Source organism: Podarcis melisellensis (genome assembly GCF_964234715.1).
Source record: "Podarcis melisellensis genome assembly, chromosome: 17".
Taxonomy (NCBI): Eukaryota; Metazoa; Chordata; class Lepidosauria; order Squamata; family Lacertidae; genus Podarcis; species Podarcis melisellensis.
The window spans coordinates 30,883,895-30,903,499 of record NC_138534.1 but is presented as its reverse complement, the minus strand read 5'-3'; the positions used below and the strand labels follow the sequence as shown (position 1 = coordinate 30,903,499).

At 44.2% G+C, this 19,605-nt stretch overlaps 1 protein-coding gene across 1 annotated transcript in view; it reads right to left on the bottom strand.

The window, feature by feature from the left end:
* The window catches only part of LOC309359946 (neuronal acetylcholine receptor subunit alpha-7-like), a 109,773-nt gene that overhangs the window by 73,901 nt on the left and 16,267 nt on the right, over positions 1-19,605 (bottom strand). The window contains exon 2 of the mRNA XM_081894386.1: positions 2,412-2,551. Within this exon, the coding sequence (XP_081750512.1) occupies positions 2,412-2,551 (140 nt within the window). The remainder of the gene's footprint in view (positions 1-2,411; positions 2,552-19,605) is intronic.

Genomic DNA, 19,605 nt, shown 5'->3' with positions numbered 1-19,605 from the left:
TGTGTTCCATTTGTAGATCGAGTCCCCCGCTGCTATGGGAAAGCACACCTTGGTTTAAGAACGCTTTGGTTTAAGAACAGACTTCCCGAAAGGATTAAGTTCATAAACCAAGGCACCACTGTATTGCTGGCTGACCACTGCAGCAGCAAACAAGGAAAGCATTGTTTATATGTGAGAAAAGCAATGAAGTGCTTTAAAAGTGTGGGGGGGAGGCATTATGACTACCCAAGCACTCTCTGACCTTCACATTTATTAATTTTTCAATTGATAAATTGCCTCCCACATGGGCCTCAAGGTGGTTTACATGACAACTACTAACAACTACTAAAGGGTAAAGGGACCCCTGACCATTAGGTCCAGTCGTGACCAACTCTGGGGTTGTGCGCTCAACTCGCTCTATAGGCCGAGGGAGCTGGCGTACAGCTTCCGGGTCATGTGACCAGCATGACTAAGCCGCTTCTGGCGAACCAGAGCAGCACACGAAAACACTGTTTACCTTCCCACCAGAGCGGTCCCTATTTATCTACTTGCACATGACGTGCTTTCGAACTGCTAGGTTGGCAGGAGCTGGGACAGAGCAACAGGAGCTCACTCCGTCGCGGGGATTCGAACCGCTGATCTTCTGACCGGCAAGTGCTAAGCTCTGTGGTTTAACCCACAGTGCCACCCGCATCCCTACATCACACATTACAAGCACATTATACAAATGTGACACTAGATGGCGATTGTGAGCTTATGGCAAATTCAATATATTTTTCAAAACGCTTTTTTAACAAAGCATTTTCACAGCATTTTTTTTTTTTTGTATGTGTCCAGATTCCACCCTAGTTAGATGGTTGGGAGTAAACGGGACTTAGAGGCCTCTCTGCAGTGCCCCCTCCTAACCTGGAGGGACCTTCTTTGCCATCCCCCCCACCTTGCATTGTTGAATAGAAGCGAAGAGCGGAGGATCCCGTCTGGAAGTGTGTAGGTTGCAGAGAGGCCTCTGGGCCCTGGTTATGTCCTAATTGCCTTGCAGGACCTAGAGGCTTTGCTGATTCAAAATTAATTCAAGAATAAAATTGGATTAATTTCCAGACATCCAATGGCTATCTGCTCAATTAATTTTGGTGGGGTTTTTTAATCATTTGAAATTGGATATGGGGGCGGGGTTGATGTGTGACCATCCATCACTAATTCTCCCCATACCCAAAGTCACACACCCCCACTATTCAGGATCCCCAGTCTCCCCACTTTAACTTTGGGTTAATTAAAGCGCAATTAGTGTCACCCAGCCCCAGAGATTCCGTGCTAACAACCATTAGAAGCAAACTGACAAAATCAGTTTTGACAGGCAAAATTATCCGCGTGTAATTCTCTTGTGGTTAAAAGCTTTCTAGTGACAGCACCCACAAAGAGTCAGACGTAGAAGGTTCCTTGGAATGTTTGAAATAGTTGTTGTTACACTAATCATCTTATCGCTTTATTCTTTCCTTAAGGTATTTGTTTTTACAATCAAGTGGGGTATAAATTTTATGAAATAAATCTGCAACATTCTCTCTCTCTTAGTTGTGCTGTATTTTTATGACTACAGAACACTGAGCACTTTTGGAGGGGGAAAAACAGAATTTGAGTTTTTTAAAAAATAAAAACGTGTTACTATCTCACACATTCTCATTTGGGTTTACTTTAAAAGCTAAGCTGCTACAAAGCCACACGGAAAGACCCTCAGAAGAAAGGCTGGATGTGGAATGATCAGAACAAGGGTAGTCAGTGCAGAGCCAGTGTGGTGTAGTGGTTAAAAGCGGTAGTCTCGTAATCTGGTGAACTGGGTTCGCGTCCCCGCTCCTCCACATGCAGCTGCTGGATGACCTTGGGCCAGTCACACTTCTCTGAAGTCTCTCAGCCCCACTCACCTCACAGAGTGTTTGTTGTGTGGGAGGAAGGGAAAGGAGAATGTTAGCCGCTTTGAGACTCCTTCGGGTAGTGATAAACCAGGATATCAAATCCAAACTCTCTCAGTACGCTCTGAATATTTTGGAATACAACTCTCATCAGCCCCATTCAGCGTGTGCCAGTTAATCATGGTGGGAGTGGTAGTCCAAAATATCTGGAGGGCACCATGTTGAGTTGACTATTCCTTAATTAAAGAATAACATTACCACTTGGGCTCATCAATTTTTAAAAAACATTATTAAAATCCCACTCCAAATGTTAACAAGATTGGACAGACTGCAATAAAGTTATATATTTGCCTTTATTTAACTATCTTGTTTTAGAATAAGGTGGTTGAAATGTGTTCTGGGATAACTTACATATTTTAACAGGTCTGCAGAGAGATCCTTGTTCACCTGGATCAACAATGCTCTACACAGGACTGATTTTTAATTTGTTTTACTTAAGAGCTGCTAAGGAACAGGAAGGCAACTTACCACGTCAATTATCTGCAGCAATGACAGTTGCAGCTCCACGACGAGGGGCTGTGAATCATTTACTACCGGCCGTTCTAAGCTGTTATAGTTCTTCAGTAATTCTCGGTAGAGCCGTCTTTGGTTTTCCCCTTGCTGGGAGACTATGGGAAGAAGAAAAAGGCACCGTAAGAGAGCATCTTAATTATGACACAGTGTTTTTCAGTCTTCTGGGTGTATATCAACAAAACTAGGTTCAAATCACTGGTCAGTTCTGTTACTTGGGAATGACTCATGTCAGGAGTGGACCCAGTAATCAGAAATCACTGCTCACACCAGCTTTATCTTGGAGAAATCCTTGATATTTCCAGATGTTCACACACACACTGACATTGTAACCCTACAATGTAAGAAGTAGAGAATTACAGCTGTAACTAATAAGTTTAAGGAAATTTAATGAAAGGGAACTAATAGATAAATTGACTAAAGGGTTGCTAAAGAATTGTGGAATAAGGATGCAGCGAAAGGGAGGTATGGGGAAGTCGGTATATGTTTAATGTGGTGTATGTTTTTGTTTTGTGTTGTGTTTGTTTTTTATTATGTGTTTGAAAAATGAATATTTTTTTTTTTTAAAAAAAAGATAATGCAAGGACAAACATCTATTACCCAAAACAAGAAAATTCCTTCCTTTTTAATTTTTTTTATTTTTTTGTTTTGACTATGGCAGACCAACACGGCTACCTATCTGTATCTATTACCCAGTAGTTTGAAGATCTCGCTGCCCTTTCTACATCTGAATGTGTGGCTTACAGTCGTAAATTTCAGTTAAATGTATTTTTAGACTGCCTATATTAATTTATATGTTTAAAACAGGATTCACGGAATATTTTTCTTGTTAACATCAGCTGGCAATGCCAGCATAATTTCCACGCAGGTCAGAGTCCTCTTTTTCTGGTGGTGCTTACGAGTTCACCATGTTGGAGTGAGAGTGAAATACAGGTGTAATTTTAATTCTTAAAGCACAGAAGACTTCAGCTTAGCAGAAAAAGACTCCATGCGACTCTTTGAAAATCCCTTTATTTGTGTAGATGGCAGAGCTCAGCTCTGTCTGTTTTGCGCAAAGTTCATTAAACAAAACTACACTGTGCACTCATTTGAGGAAATAACACACGCATCATCCTTTCTGTACTTGAGAACAAGTAAAGTGAGCATTACATTTTATTAGACTTCAACGCCGCTTAACAATTCCAAATGTTTAGCGAGGCATGTCTTACCAAGCTGTACGTTATTGCAAACTTTCTCCAGGGAATGGGGAAACATGAGAATGTTCTTTGCTATTGCTGCTGTTTGCATAGATTTTGTGTCACCTGCTTTATGAACTGAAGGAGCTGTCACTTGTTCTCACAGTAAAGAGAAAAGCTTGTTTACCCCACCTATGGTTTTTAGCATAACAAAGGGTGTTTTGTATCTGTCTGTTTGCATCCAGATTTAATATTTCTTAATATAATATTATGCAGATTCCTATGCAAGCAGAGCGGTTGGGTTCCTGGCAAGTCACCAAGGCAGCTGTTGGTGTTGTACATGGTTAGCCTATCTAATCAAGCTATCTGTTGTTCTTCTTGAGATATAGCCCCTGAGCAAAAGTAGATGTGGAACCAAGAAAATGTGCTGCGGGGACAAGAAAGAAACCCAAAGTAAAAAAAGGACAAAAGGACAATTACAGAGTAACAACTGAAAAGTTGTTGTTGTTGTTTAGTCGTTCAGTCGTGTCCGACTCTTCGTGACCCCATGGACCAGAGCACGCCAGGCACTTCTGTCTTCCACTGCCTCCCGCAGTTTGGTCAGACTCATGTTTGTAGCTTCGAAGACACTATCCAACCATCTCGTCCTCTGTCGTCCCCTTCTCCTTGTGCCCTCCATCTTTCCCAACATCAGGGTCTTTTCCAGGGAATCTTCTCTTCTCATGAGGTGGCCAAAGTATTGGAGCCTCAGCTTCACAATCTGTCCTTCCAGTGAGAACTCAGGGCTGATTTCCTTAACTGAAAAGTTATACGAACACAAATGTGCACCCGTATCCAAGCTCTGAAGTTCTCCAATAATGCACCGCACAGACGCAGATTCCAATGTGGTGCAATCTGTATACCATTCCAATTAACACAGGGTAGAGCTACACAGATAGGTGCAGATTGTATTTAGCTATTATGGGATATTTTTAACAGCCTGTAATCTGGGCCAGACATGAGAAAGGGGTGTCAAGGTCCACAAGAGGTATTCAGGGAGGTTGTTGCAGTGCAAACGCATTGGTGGAGCCAATGTGACACTTCTGCTGTTGTGCTTGCACTATGACAACCTCCCTGCCTCCTCAACCCTCACCCTCACTTTTGGTAAGCAACAGAGATCTATTCCTGGGAAGCTAGTGGAGTGGCTCTATCCCACTTTGTGGGCAGCTTTTCTGCTTGAGGCACCTGGAAGTAAGCAGGGATGGTTGTGTCACAGACAGGGGTGACAACTTGAATAAAATATTGGTGGGGCAAGTAAGCAGGTGCACACCATTTGAATGGCAATGCCCATCAACTTTGGGGGAACCCAGCCCCTTCAAATATTTTATCGGGCAGGGTGAAGGGGCCTTGGCTCCTAGGAGTTGGTTCCTATGGTCACAGATGGTAAATAATAATTGGCAAGTGAAGCAATGATGAGACGTTATTATAATCCACCTAAGGTGTAAATAATAAGTGTTACTGTCTTCTTAAATTATAAACAGCGGTGCAGGGAGAGTGTCTATTTACGTATATGTTTCTAGGATTTATATTGCATCCTTCATTGTGAAGTGATCCTGGTGGAGATCACAACAGTAACAACAACATATAGCTAAAAACAGTACATTCATTTCACATTTGGAACGCCCGATGTATTCAGAAGTCTATCCAAAGGCCTGGAGGGAGAATAGAGAGCTATCTTCGACTGGTGGAAAAATTAGACAAAAATAGGCACCAGCCAAACAACAGCCAGGGTGCCATTGCTGAGAAGGTTCCCCAGCAAGTCATTTATAACCTCAGTTAGCATTGACATTGCCAGCTAACCTCAAAGTCTGAGCATGGCAATATGGAAATATTTTAAGATACCAACCCTTTTGGACTGCACACACTTTGAATTTTGAGGAAGTGATGTGGGCACAAGTCACAAAATAGCTACCATGGGGGCATAACATAACACAACATGGCTACTATGTGGGTATGACATAATACAAAATTAAACAGAGAGAACTGTCATTCCTGCTTTTCCACCCACCCTGCTCCAGACAATCTCAGACTTTCCATGTCCTGATTGTGCAAATTCCACAATATTGTTAGAATTCCTGCTCCATGATTGCAGTCATGGGATTGTTGTCTATCACATGACGGTGTATGTTTTGACTCCACAGAGTGGGAAGTGACGGAGACAGGATGTTTGTGTTACTGTGTTCCGTGAAGTGGGACTATTGTCCTTTGTTCTCTCTCTTTGCTTTCTGATGCTAGAGAGAGAGGGAGCCATGTTGCAGTGCTCCATGTGTTTTTATATGTAAATAAAGTAGATTAGCCCAAATGCTGAGTTGCTGAGGTCTGTCACGCAAGCTGCAAAGACTCTGCAGATCCCTAAGTGTGCCGATGTCTGTTGGCACTGGTTGCTGTGATGTTCAGGCAGAAGAAAGCTTTTGAAGCTCACAAACAGGAGGGAGAGAACATGCCAGTCAGGCATGTGTCTCTGCCAGGGTCCTACTCGAGTGTAAGACGAGCTCCTAACAGATTTCTCTCACATACACAATGATGCTGTGGCTATCCAATAACAAAAGGGTATGTTCCCTAGCAAAATATACAAGGTGTACACACACTAGAGAATGGACCTTTGTGGCCGGAGGCGCCATCTTGCACACAACACACATGTGACATTGTAAAGTCGGGAGGTCAAGCATGGACCCCAGCATGGCACAGCTGCAATGGTCAGCAGCTCCTCCTCTCTCGAGCTCAAAAGATGCCCATGCCACACTCGGCTTCCTCCAGTCCCTCAACATTGAGGAGGCCCGACCCCCTGCCAAATGATATTGAGGGACAACAGTCAATGCTGGTAAACCAGCTGGATCTGAAAAAGAATCTCTACACTACTGAGGCAACCTGGGCCTCCGTGACAGGGTCAAATCAAGGAGTACCCCCAGACAACTTTCCTGATCATTCAGGTGGACTGGAACCCCATCTAGAACAGGTAGGCTGCCTTCCTATTTCCTGGATTGGGAAACCACCAGTTCAGAGCACCTCCTTCTCTTCAAGATTCAGCTTCCTCCAATTCTTTACTGCCTCCAGTAACTGACCTTTTTATTAATGGTAATATTGTCCTCTTCTGTCACACCATACTCTGACTATGCTCTCTTCCCTAACAGAGATAACGTTCAGACTGGAACTCTTGAGTGCTCCTAAACTGAAGCATTACTTTCCCACAATTAGCCAAGAGTGGAATTAAAATAGAGATTCCACACAGCACTTAATACAATGTTATATTACCGAGCAGTGCCTTTTCTCCATGGGCAAGATCTCTCTATAATGTTAAGCCACAAGGAAGGCCCATTCAGCAAATATTCTTTCTGATGTTAATTAAAACCCTGCTTGTTTTATTGGTTCCTGTTGAGTGTGGCAGTGAGATTGCTAGTGAATATTGTGTCAATTGCCCCTTGAATAATCTCTCTTGATCACCTCAGTGTCAGCTTCTGTTTTCACTGGAAGGAGAGGCTTTAATTACTGTTTGCCTCTCATTGCTATTTTTCATTCACTTTTATAGCAAAATGGTGCTATAAAATGAATGGGGGGGATATGGAAGGAAGAGAAACTGACATTGGTGGGGCAGCACCCCATTTGGCCGAATGTATTAGCCTCCACTGTTGGAAGCCCTGTGCAATGCTAAATTTTGGAAGACACTCATGTTGTTGGTGGCAAGGAAAAATAAAATAGGTATAAAAGGATACCAACTGGATGCTAAGAGTTTGGGCCAAGTACTCTTTGGTGAGAGAACCCCAACAGAGATTTAAAATCACAATATATGCAGCAAAGTAAAGCATGAAAATAGAGGCTGTTAGACCTTTAAAATATGCCTTTCTTAGATCTTTCCAAAGTTCTCCTTTTCCTATAGCATAGAAAAAGACCACACATTTGGGAAGTAAAAAAAAAATGGTTTACTTACAAACTCTCCAAAAGGTCAGCTTCATGTGCTTTTCCATGCATCAATCAGAAAACTCAGACAGTAAAACTTAGCTTGGTTGCAGTGGGTAGAGTTCCGAAATTATTGGTATAGGAACTCAAAAGAAACTTGTTAGAGCCATGAGGTCTGAGCCTGAAGTAACCAGCTCAGACTTCTTTACACACTGAGCTTCTCAGGTAGACCGAGGTACATTAGGCTTGATTACTTTCCTCCCAAGGTAGGGGGTAGTGACCTAGCTAAGCCTGGCAGGACAGCTTACTCTATGGCTTTAACTCCTTTATGCATGTTGGTTATATGAGGCTGTTACACAGATGTAACAGAAGTCCCAATTTGCTCACTTAGCTCTACTTCCAAGTTAGTGTGCAGAGGATTGACGTTCCAGTACTGGGGCAATAAAGTAGCAACCCACCTATTCTTTTTTTGGGAGTCTCATTCACATCCACTGAAACCACTGGAATATGAGGATAGCAAGCTTATAGCCTAAATGGCCTTCCCAACATTGCAGGACGCTTCAATTCCTTTGGCAGAGATTTGCAAGGCAGACGGCTTGCTTGGTATATTTTGCAGATTTCCGAGAACATAAAGCGTGCTACCGCCATATGCCATTTAATCCCCGCAGATATAAATGTGTCCCGTCTGCTTTCGTTCCTTAGTGCAGTCAGCATTATGGCATTTGCCAACAACAGCAAGCACTTGTATAAAATATACTTAACACCGAGTTTAGAACACAAAAAGCGGCAATATATATGCTTTCCGAAATGATACAGATCTGATACCAGTTTCATCAGATCTCATCAGAGCAAGTGTCTTGCTCTGTATTTCAGTATTCCTCATCTTTGGGCATCCTGTTTACTTATGGAAACAATCTGTTTTGATACAACCTTCATACGTATTTCTTTGTTAAATCTAACATTCAGGTCCCACTGGGTGTTTATGGAGCAACAACCAACCAAATTTATTTCTGGATATTAAAGCCTCAATATTTGGCAAAGCAAAAGCTGGCCTGACTGAGAACTGATTCTCAGGTCACCTGAGGCTACTACTAAAGGCACACGTCCAATGCAGATGGCATGGACAATAACACAACCCCCACCCCCTGCAAAAAAAAGGGGGAGATAACACAGGGTGTTATATAGAAAGAAGAAGAGTGGGAAAATGTGACGGGAATATGCTTCAGCTACCCTAGTGCAGAGGGTTGTTAACTGCCAGGGGGGGAAAACTTGTGATATAAATCAAAATGCACACCAGTATTACAATCCCTGGTACCTGAATTACCTGCAGAATAGGCTGCAATACAGAATGTGCCTATTTTCTTTCTCCCAGGTGAATGATTACCTTCCATGAAGACTTCCAAGTTGATTAACAATATGGAAGACAGCAACCTCCCTCAGATAAAAGCTAAAATATATTAGCAATTCTTTTAGATTAGAAGTTGCGTCTTTAGCACAAGGGCAAATCCACCTTGTACATCTGTTTCAGTTTTATCACAGCTCAACTAGCATTCGGTGTCGTCTTAAGGGTTTGGAGAAGTGTAGTTGGGGCCGTGTGCTGGGAATTCTCTCCTAAGGGACAGGAAACGATGATTAACAGTGCAATTCTAAGAAGACTTTGGATGTGATATCCCGCTTTATCACTACCCTAAGGAGTCTCAAAGCGGCTAACAATCTCCTTTCCCTTCCTCCCCCACAACAAACACTCTGTGAGGTGAGTGGAGCTGAGAGACTTCAAAGAAGTGTGACTGGCCCAAGGTCACCCAGCAGCTGCATGTGGAGGAGCGGGGAAGCGAACCTGGTTCACCAGATTACGAGTCCACTGCTCTTAACCACTACACCATACTGGCTCTGCGCCCACTGTGACCAAACTGGTCATGCTCCCCAAAATCTGCCTCTGCCTAAGTAAGTCTCCAGTCTAGATGATAGGTAAGTCAGGGCAGATGGAGTCCTGATTCTCAAGCACATGTGTAACAAGATCCCATTGTAGGTTCTTGGCTGTGACAGTGGGAGTGTACACATTGAACAACATTTCCTGGCTCTCTAGCACTATCTTCGTTACTAGTAATTTACAGCTAGCATTTGTCGACAGGATATGTTCACTTTTTATATGGGGAGCCACTAGGGTTAACAATCCACCCAAAGGCCTACCTTCCTTGTGGCTTTTGGTTGCCAGAACAGAAAAGGCATTAAAACCTGCAAATTCGATGTGACGTGATGACCAGGTTTCTTGTAAACAGACTACATCATGTGCCCTTATTAACTTTGTGAAATCAGGGAGACAAAGCTTAGAAAACCACCCTGCCAGCCTAAGTAAGTGAGGTTAGGACTGCAGCCTTAATTACAGTAGTTTTTGTATTGTTGACTGGCCCAGTTTTCTGGCAACAGGCTTATCCAGAAACAGTCAAGGTTAACCATTGTATTTAACAGAAAAGCAAAGTATGATGATGTGAAGGACTGTCGGTCTGTATAAATAACATAGCCGAAAGTTGTTACTTGCAAGCTACTATGCAAATGCAAAGCGTTGTTTTTTTTCCAAAGCTCCTTGCATGCATTCAGAGTTGGCTCAGTCCCAGCCTTGAGGACGGTGCCCTTTCTAAACAGTTGAGTTGGCTTCAAGACATTAACAGGATATGATGCTTTGCATGCTAGTCCTCTTTTCCTCCTCCCAGGAGAAAACATGACATTTAAAGGGGACCTCCCACTCTGAAGGGGAAAGGTGGCAAAAATGAATGGCTTGCCCTCATTAGAAAATGGAGCACCGCTTTGGCACCAGCTAGGCTGGAGTGATTTGGTGTTATGCGCAGGTGTACAATTTGGAGGGTGGCAGTCTCCCCTCTTCTGTTTGTTCCCCCACTCCTGTCTCACTCCATCATTGGGAAGATCCATAGCTCTGTTTACTGTGAAGTAATAAGGGTAACCCTAGCCAATGCCGTTGAAACACTTATTTATCTATACCTCTATTTATATCTATGCACACACATACTCAGCTGGATTGTCAGCATGCACAGGAAAAGCATAAAAAGGCCCACAGGAATAGCTCAGTTGGTAGAGCATGAGACTCTTAACCCCAGAGTCGTGGGTTCAAGCTCTACGTTGGGCAAAAGATTGGGCAGGGGGTTGTAATAATAATAATAATTTATTATTTATACCCCGCCCATCTGGCTGGGTTTCCCCAGCCACTCTGGGCGGCTTCCAACAAAACACTAAAATACAATAACCTATTAAACATCAAGGTTGGCTTTCATCATCCCTTCCAAATCCAGGAATCTATGATTCTATGTGATCCAGAATTCAGCTTGCCAACCACAGTTAATGAAATGGCAGTTTGTGTACTGTATGGTATCCATACCCATGGTACACTGCCAATGTAATGTAGCACAGATGAGAGTGGTGCTCTCAAAAACTTGGGTCACGCTTGCGAAAAAAATGGCCTTAAGGTATTATTTGCCACTTTCACAAGTCACGTTAAACTACAGCAGTGTTTCCCAACCGGTGTTCCGCGGCACACTAGTGTGCCGCGAGACGTTGCCTGGTGTGCCGTGGGAGGGAGGCGGGCGAGTCGGGCGGCGAGAGGCGGGGCGGCGGCGGCATCTGCTGGATGCAAATCCAAACATGGCGTGCGCCTCCCTCGCTCCTTTGTAGGTGGACCATCGAGAGAGAAAGAAAAGGAGGCGAAAGAGCGAGAGAAGGCGCCTGCGCGGAAAGAGGAGCGAGCAGTGCGCCTGCGCGCCGCGGCGCCCGAGTGCAGTGAAATTCCGTGAAGAGGGGAGGGGGGCTGGAAAAGAGAGAAAGGAAAGATTTTTCATTTTCTTTTTAAAAAAAAGGAAGAGGGAAAGAAGAGAAAAAGCGGCAGAAGCTGAGGGGAAGGTTTCCGTCAGGGAGAGAGAGAGAGAAACGCGGGGCTGGCGGGTCCCTCCTCTTCCGCCACGCGTCGCCCGCCACCGCCTCAGAATCTCCTCAGGAGCGGCGGCGGCTGCTCCCCCTCGCCCCCTTCCTCCCCCCCAGCCCCCTCCCAACCCCCGGACGAGGGATGCGAGGCGGCGCCGCTGAGAGGACAGGAAGGCCCCCGGCGGCGGGGTCGGCTCGAGCAAGGAGGGGCGAGCCTAGCCGGCTGGCTCTAGCCCGGCAAGAGGAGGAGGAGGAGGAGGAGCACGCCGTCGCTTCCACAGCGGCCGCCCCACACTCCCCTCCCCAGGCACCGGCGGGGAGAATGACGGAGCTCCAGTCCACGCTGCTACTGCGGAGACAGCTGGCAGGTCGGTCCGTCCGTCGGTCGGGGCAAAACACACCACAGCGCAGGCAGAGGCAGGCAGGCCCGTCTCTCCCTGCCCCCCCCCTCGGACCTGGCTGGCCTGGGGTTTGCACCCCAAACATTCATGTCCACCCCAGCTACACAAGCCACACCTTGCTCTCAGTTCGATCTGTCAAATAACTCACCTATCATTCACATAAAGAACCTAGTCTATCCTCAAACGTCAGAATGCACCTCCTCTCTAGCTTCCCCCACTTCATCTAGGCACTTTCAGCCCTTACTTAACCCACCCCAGCCTGCTTACTCTTCCTTCATTTGCTATAAAAACTAAATACAGAGAGAGACTGAGAGCTGTTGACGAAGAGCTACGTGTGTGTCTTTCTTCGATTCCAGCCAGAATATCAGCTTTGTGTTGAGCCAAACAGGCCCAGGTTGCGCACTGAATAAAGTATTTTATAATTTTTCATATTTCTGTTTACTTACTATTTCATAATAAAGTAATTATAAAATACTTTCTTTGTGTTTATTTGATTCCTATTAAAGAGAGTTACTTTATATATAGTCAATATAGGCACAGAGTTAATTTTTTAAACATTTTCTAATGGTGGTGTGCCTCGAGATTTTTTTCATGAAACAAGTGTGCCTTTGCCCAAAAAAGGTTGGGAAACACTGAACTACAGTTTAGTGGGACAAACGTGAGCTGCAGCATGGCCTCAGCTCTCAAGTTTCCCCTTTCTCTTCCCACACAACTAAAAGGGAAAGTTTAGCTTTCCGTTAGCCGCCATGTGTAATGTCATTTGAGTTTGGACTATGGTCAACACTATTGAGGGTTAGTTTCCACTTTTGAAACCATGGTTTGAAGTTGGTATGTTTGAAATGATCCGTAGTTTGTCGTACCCAGATTGCATGTCGGACCACAGTTGAGGGGGGGGGGGAAAGGCTTCTGAACGCTGCCTCACAAAAGTGCACAAGAGAAGAGATGACACAGTTTAGTATGACTTGTGAATGTGACCAGTGTAATACATTGTCCCAAGATACATTTGTTCTGGCTGTGAAACTGATATAAGAAGGGGGGGGGGGGAAAGGAGGCCAGTGATCAGTGTGTGTGTGTGTGTGTGTGTGTGTGTGTGTGAGAGAGAGAGAGAGAGAGAGAGAGAGAGAGATTCATACATGAAAATTGTCCTACCATATATACTAATATATGGGCTAATCTACTGCCATTTGTTCTATTGTTTTTGTAACCCATTTTGGTTTTAACTCACTGAAAACTGGGGCGTATACGGCATATAGAAAACAAATAATTACAAAGTGCTTTGAGTGACCGAAGATGATAATAGGGTAAAGATCAAACCTGAGCTAATGGGAGAATGAATGATGAAGAGACTGATTTTAAAATGAATATACAGAGGGTAAAATAGGAACCGGATGTAGCAGCACGGTTTGTATCCAGGAAGCTGCAGAAAGCACCACTGATTTCTGTTGCTATTCTGAATGTTCCACTAATGAGGATAATGCTGGGGCTAGCCTGGATTAAAGAGTTTTGATCCAGATCTGGCAATAATGCTCCCACAGTTCTGTTGACAGGCACTTAGGAATGAAACATCAGGCTGCAAACATACTTTATGTTCCTCTTCCGGTAGAGTTATCATTGCATCTGGAATGATGGAATAATATATTTCATGGTGTTTCTTTTCTGCGCAATAGATATCAACACACTCAGATCTAGCTACGCAAGTCTCTTTTATTGGGACAGATAGCAGTTTCTCATATTAGAGACATTTTCCTTAGGAAAGTAGAGCAAGGGGAAGGATTATTCCTACCAAGTCTCCCCTCACCATTCACTCAGGCTGTGGGCAGCAGGATAACACTTTCTGAATTTTTAAAGAAAACCTTTTTTTTAAGGGGGAGCAGAGACAGACTGCAACCCCCCAGACCAGTCCATATCAAATCCACTTGACTGTGGGTTGTGAAGTGAACCATTCAATTCAATACAGTTCATAATCCATCCATAACACAGCAGATCAGACCACTTTAGACTCCAAGTACGACAGATTCCTTTTCCATCCCTCTACACCCCTACAGTTGCTGGACTTGGGGTACATCTCCTTTTTGCTCACTCTCTCTCCTCTCATCCAGCAGTGATGTATGGAAGTGAGAGCTGGACCATAAAAAAGGCTGATCGCCGAAGAATTGATGCTTTTGAATTATGGTGCTGGAAGAGACTCTTGAGAGTCCTATGGACTGCAAGAAGATCAAACCTATCCATTCTTAAGGAAATCAGCCCTGAGTGCTCACTGGAAGGACAGATCCTGAAGCTGAGACTCCAATATTTTGGCCACCTCATGAGAAGATAAGACTCCCTGGAAAAGACCCTGATGTTGGGAAAGATGGAGGGCACAAGGAGAAGGGGACGACAGAGGACAAGATGGTTGGACAGTGTTCTCAAAGGTACCAGCATGAGTTTGACCAAACTGCGGGAGGCAGTGGAAGACAGGAGTGCCTGGCGTGCTCTGGTCCATGGGTTCACGAAGAGTCAGACACGACTAAACGACTAAACAACAACAACAACTTTGTGGTGCATGTGGAGCCAGTGTGGTGTAGTGGTTAAGAGCGGTAGTCACGTAATCTGGGGAACGGGGTTCGCGTCTCCACTCCTCCACATGCAGCTGCTGGGTGACCTTGGGCCAGTCACACTTCTTTGAAGTCTCTCAGCCCCACTCACCTCACAGAGTGTTTGTTGTGGGGGAGGAAGGGAAGGGGAGTGAAAGGCGGAATATCAAATCCAAACTCTTCTTCTTCCTAGTTTCCCGTTACCTTTCACATTGCCACCCATTTAACCCTGGAATTAATTTCTTCCTTTCTTTGGGGCTGTAGGCAGAGGTCCTAGCTATGGAAATGAGCGCTGTCTGGCAGAAGTGCTTGAAGGAAATAAAAATATGAGGGATCAGAACTTTGTTAAGAGGATAAGGCTCCGAGGACCACGTTATTTCTAGGAGGAATGACATCTGTGAAGAAGCCCCCACAGCTGAAGTTTAATATATTACTTTAAAAACAAATCTGTACAAAAAGTCATGACTTCATTTGTCTGATCCATAAATCTGCTGCCTGAAGAGGAAGAACAAAGCAGGGATGTGACTGGAGCCTGGGAAGAAGATTTCAAAGTACTTAGGCATTTTGCTAACAAGAAAAAAGAAGTAGTTGAGCAAATTGGCACGCTAGTTTTTTCAGTCATATTCTAAATTACCTCCCGTAACTGTTGTCCAAATTGTTCCCTGGCAGGTTTTCGTTTATTTCTTTGGCACTCGTCCAAAAGCATAGCTATTCTTAAGTAGTTAAGGTTGCAGTCCTACACACTTATCTTGGGAGGAATTATCATTTAACTCCACAGAACTTATTTGTTTATGAGTAGAGCTCCATAGATTGCAATGCAAATCTACGTGTCTGAACTGCATCACTTCAGAGCACAGGTACGCATTGAAATCAAACTCTCTGTATGCATGTATGTGGGATCAGGTAGCCAGTGTGGTGCAGTGGTTAGAGTGTTGAACTGGGACCTGGAAGACCAGGGTTCAAATCCCCACTCAGCCATGAAGCTTTGGCCTTGGGCCAGTCACAATCTCACAGGGTTGTTGTGAAGAGATAATAGAGAGGGAGGAGACCCTATGCACACCAGCTTGAGTTCCTTGGGGGAAAAGTGGATTATGAGTGTTATAAACAAATAAATATTGTTCCTTCATTACAGACAATCGACCAGACAGAAAATAAGCATGTTGGGGGGCATGGTTGGGCTAGGATATTGTCCCCCAGCAAACTTTTTCAGCAGGGGGCCAGTCCACTGTCCCTCAGACCTTGTGTGGAGCTGGACTATATTTTTTTGGGGGGGGGGTGAACGAATTCCTATGCCCCACAAATAACCCTGAGATGCATTTTAAATAAAAGGACACATTCTACTCATGTAAAAACACGCTGATTCCCAGACCATCCAAGGGCTGGATTTAGAAGGTGATTGGGCTGGATCTGGGCCCCGGGCCTTAGTTTGCCTACCCATGCCTAACATCTAAGGATGGTTTACACCAGAGGTGAGGAACCTTTCTGCATTCCTTTATAGGCAACCTTGTAAGGACTACAGAGCCATTGTGAGTAGGGCCAGAAGAGAACAGAACAATACATATAAATTTTGCCTTTGTACGGCAGGATAGGTTCTACTCACAGAAATAAATAAATAAAAGAAAGAGGTGTCATCAGAGTTCAAAGACACATTCCAACCGGGCAAAATCCAAGCCTTTGTGATCCCTGAATATGAAACCTGCAACATAGATATGTTCTGTTATCATCATCCCTTAAGAAAAATATCTTACTGTCATCTAGTGGGCTTTCATCCTTTTTGTATCCACTTTCTATTCTGTCATTTACTTGTCTTCAGGGTGAATGTCACTGTGGTTTAGGTGACCTTTTTTTAACCTGGTTTCAAAATGTACAGGGCGAAATCATCTGTCATCTCTCAACTACCTTGTAAGACTGAAACTTGCATTTAAAAATACATCTCTATCCTAACCCACAAGCTATGTCATCTTCGTTCCTTTCCTTGCGCTTCTTTCAAATAAGATTGACATGAGAAGAATGATTCTTTTTTGTAAAGTCAGATTCCACCTATCTACATAATGTTCTTTTAAAATATTCATAACTCTGATCATTCCCCATCCTACCTCACCTGGACCGTACAAAATGGAATGTTCTCCTGATCAAAGAATAAATTAAAAATCACTCAAGTTCCGGCTACATGGAGAAAGCAACAGGCTCAGGCTTTGAAGCATTTGAAAAGACACTGGCAAATGTAATTTTTGAGGAGGTAGTTTCCGTGGTGTTCATGAGATATGTTACCTCTTGAAAACAGAAAAGGCCTCCTAGTGCCAATTCACAAGCCTTGCTTCCCACCATGAAGTGAGCATCTGCTAATCACAGTGGGTATACTGGCGCTAACTGTTCATAGGCTCGATGGATAATTATGGACTTCAGTGAGTGGCATAGCCAAAATGAGCATCATGGTCAAAATGGGTTCCTTCTGTGCAGATGACTACCTGAAAATTGTATTGTATATTCCATACCAGTGTTTGGAGCTCAGCTCCATATTCCATGACTGTTTATATTTCCTGTACTTTTGTACAACAGGCTAGTTTCCAGAGAAAAGCAAGGACACATTCCAACACATTAAAATATTCAGAAGTGGCAATCCACATGGGGCTGTCCTTCAAGACAGTCAGGAAGCTGTAGCTAGTGCAAAATATGACTGCCAGACTGGTGAGTGGGACAGCATAATGGGGCCATGTGTCACTAATCCTGAGCTTGGATAGCTCAATTGGTAGAGCATGATACTCTCAACTGTGGGGCTGGAGCCCCACGTTGGGTAAGAGATTCCTGCATTGGTTGAACTAGAGGACCCTCATGGTCCCTTCCAACTCTACAGTTCTATGATTCTATGAAAGCACTCCACTGGCTGCCAAGGAGTTACTGTGTCCAACTGAAGGGTTAATACTGTCAACATGCAGAGGGCCGGGAGGCCAGCTAGCTAGCCCCAGCTGAGCCATTCCCTTCCAGTCGTCCCACTGTGAAGACCATCGGCCTCTGCCCGATGTAAATCAGCGACCCGGGCTTCAAAGCCACGGCACACTATCAGCAGAGCGAACTGCATGCACAGAATAGGCGTGAGGCTTGTGGAAGCATACTACAACTACAGATTTATTAATCATAAATCAGGACAAAGAAACATGTTGTCTCTCTCTCTCTCTCTCTCTCTCTCTCTCTCTCGTCTCAGAGAGAACAGGAAAAGCAAAAGCTATACACAACGGAAGTTCCCAGCAAGCTGTGCTGGAATGTAAACAGACATGTGACACGCAACAATTCCACACATCTGCTCCTTAAGGTGGAATGGAAATGTCAACAAATACTAGCATACAAAGCTCTAAGGGGCTTGGGACTCAGAAATACATGAAAGATTGCCTCCTCCAATATCAGCCATATGGATGGTGCCACCCAGCCAGTTGGAACCCATGGCAGGGGTTTCTCACTGGTGGCTCCCCTCATATAGAATGCCCCCCATAGTGAGGTGCACCTGTCTTCATCGTCATTAGTTTCAAACCTTATGTCTGGCATTCACCACAGCCAAGGTGTGAAATTCAGCCTTGGGGATTTTAAACTTGGCTTACAGCACTGCTGTTCGATGGACAAATAAAGCCATTTGTTAGAAGGTAGTTCTGGAATGTATTGCCCCATACAATACAGTAAATCAGCCGGCCATTTTTTCTCGTGGCTTCTTATCAGCTCCATGCTCAAGTCCTCTTCCCGCAATCATTTCCTGTGTAAATAGCACCATGCTTTTGAGGAGGAGCACTCTCTTCCACAAGTTGGAGGGCAGACATCTGAAAAGGAGAGTCTCCTTTTATGAATGGAGTCTCCCTCCATGATTAAGAACCCTGGAAAACCCTACTCTCCCTTCTTGCATGCATGAGCGGAATTCCTGATGGCAGTTTTGGAGAATTCACCACACAGTTGTAGCACAGCAACAGGTACCCTTCAAACATTTCAGTAGCGTTCTGGGACTGTTTCCCAAGGAGTCATCCTGAAGCAGCTGAGTGGACAGTTATGTGAATCCTTATCACGAAATGCCCTGTTGGGGGTGAGACTTTCATGGGAGAGGGACCCAAGTGATTGACCCAGCCCATGTGTTTGCAGGACTTTAAAAATGTCAAACTATGGGATAAGCCCATGGAAAAGAGGCTCCCACAGTCATGTTTAAAGATTTCACAGCTAGACTGAAACCCCTTTGACATTTTCTGACTCCAGGATTCTGTACAAGGGATGGTTCCCATTTAACATTTTGTACTCAGGTAGAGATGTCCCAGTGCAAAATACATGAGCCTCTTGTTAAGTTAGTGTGATGTGATGTGCGTGAATAAAATATGGAGAGTCTCCCTTTAAAATATTCAGAAGTGGCAATCCAGAAAGATTCAGACAAAACTTCCAAGTATTTCAGGACACGAACCTAATTTTACACATGCATGAGCTTCACACTTAATGCTCAACTTTTATATTTAATTTCCAGGAAGCTATACCAAGGATAATGGTTTGAACCTAGAATGGGACCCATCTCACAGGTTACAAAATAGGAAGACATCGCTTCTACATGGAAGTTTGGGCAAGTCCCATAACGTATGACAGTGCTACACCCATGAAATTATACACCCTACACAGGCAAAGGAGGCCTGTTCTGATCATCTACAGGTGGGATCCAAGCAGATTATTACACCCATGTTACTTGGGTGCAAGAGCTCAGGGTCTGGAACTCTGAGATTACATTACACTCAGCAGCTGTAGGCTGTGTGCACATGGCATTGTGTGTCTATATTACTTTGTATTCTAGAATTGATGCAGACCAAGGACTTGTTTTTTTCTACATGGTCCACACACAGTCTTGATCTATTGCATACCTTTTGCCCCTAGAAAGCACTTATTGGAAAACTGGTTTCATTTTTAAAAAATAAGCTCATTGCAGATTGATTCTGCATTATGCCACAGTGTGTCCACTTGAAAACAGACATAGGCAGCCCTGACCATTGCGGGGAGGGGTGTACCCAAACCTGCCCTATGAAGTTCTGGGTTAATGTATGCAATACTGTCCAACTTTTTCAGATAAATAACAGGGACACAAGTCTTCTGGCATATGCTCCTGGGTGACTCATGTGGCCTGTGCCGT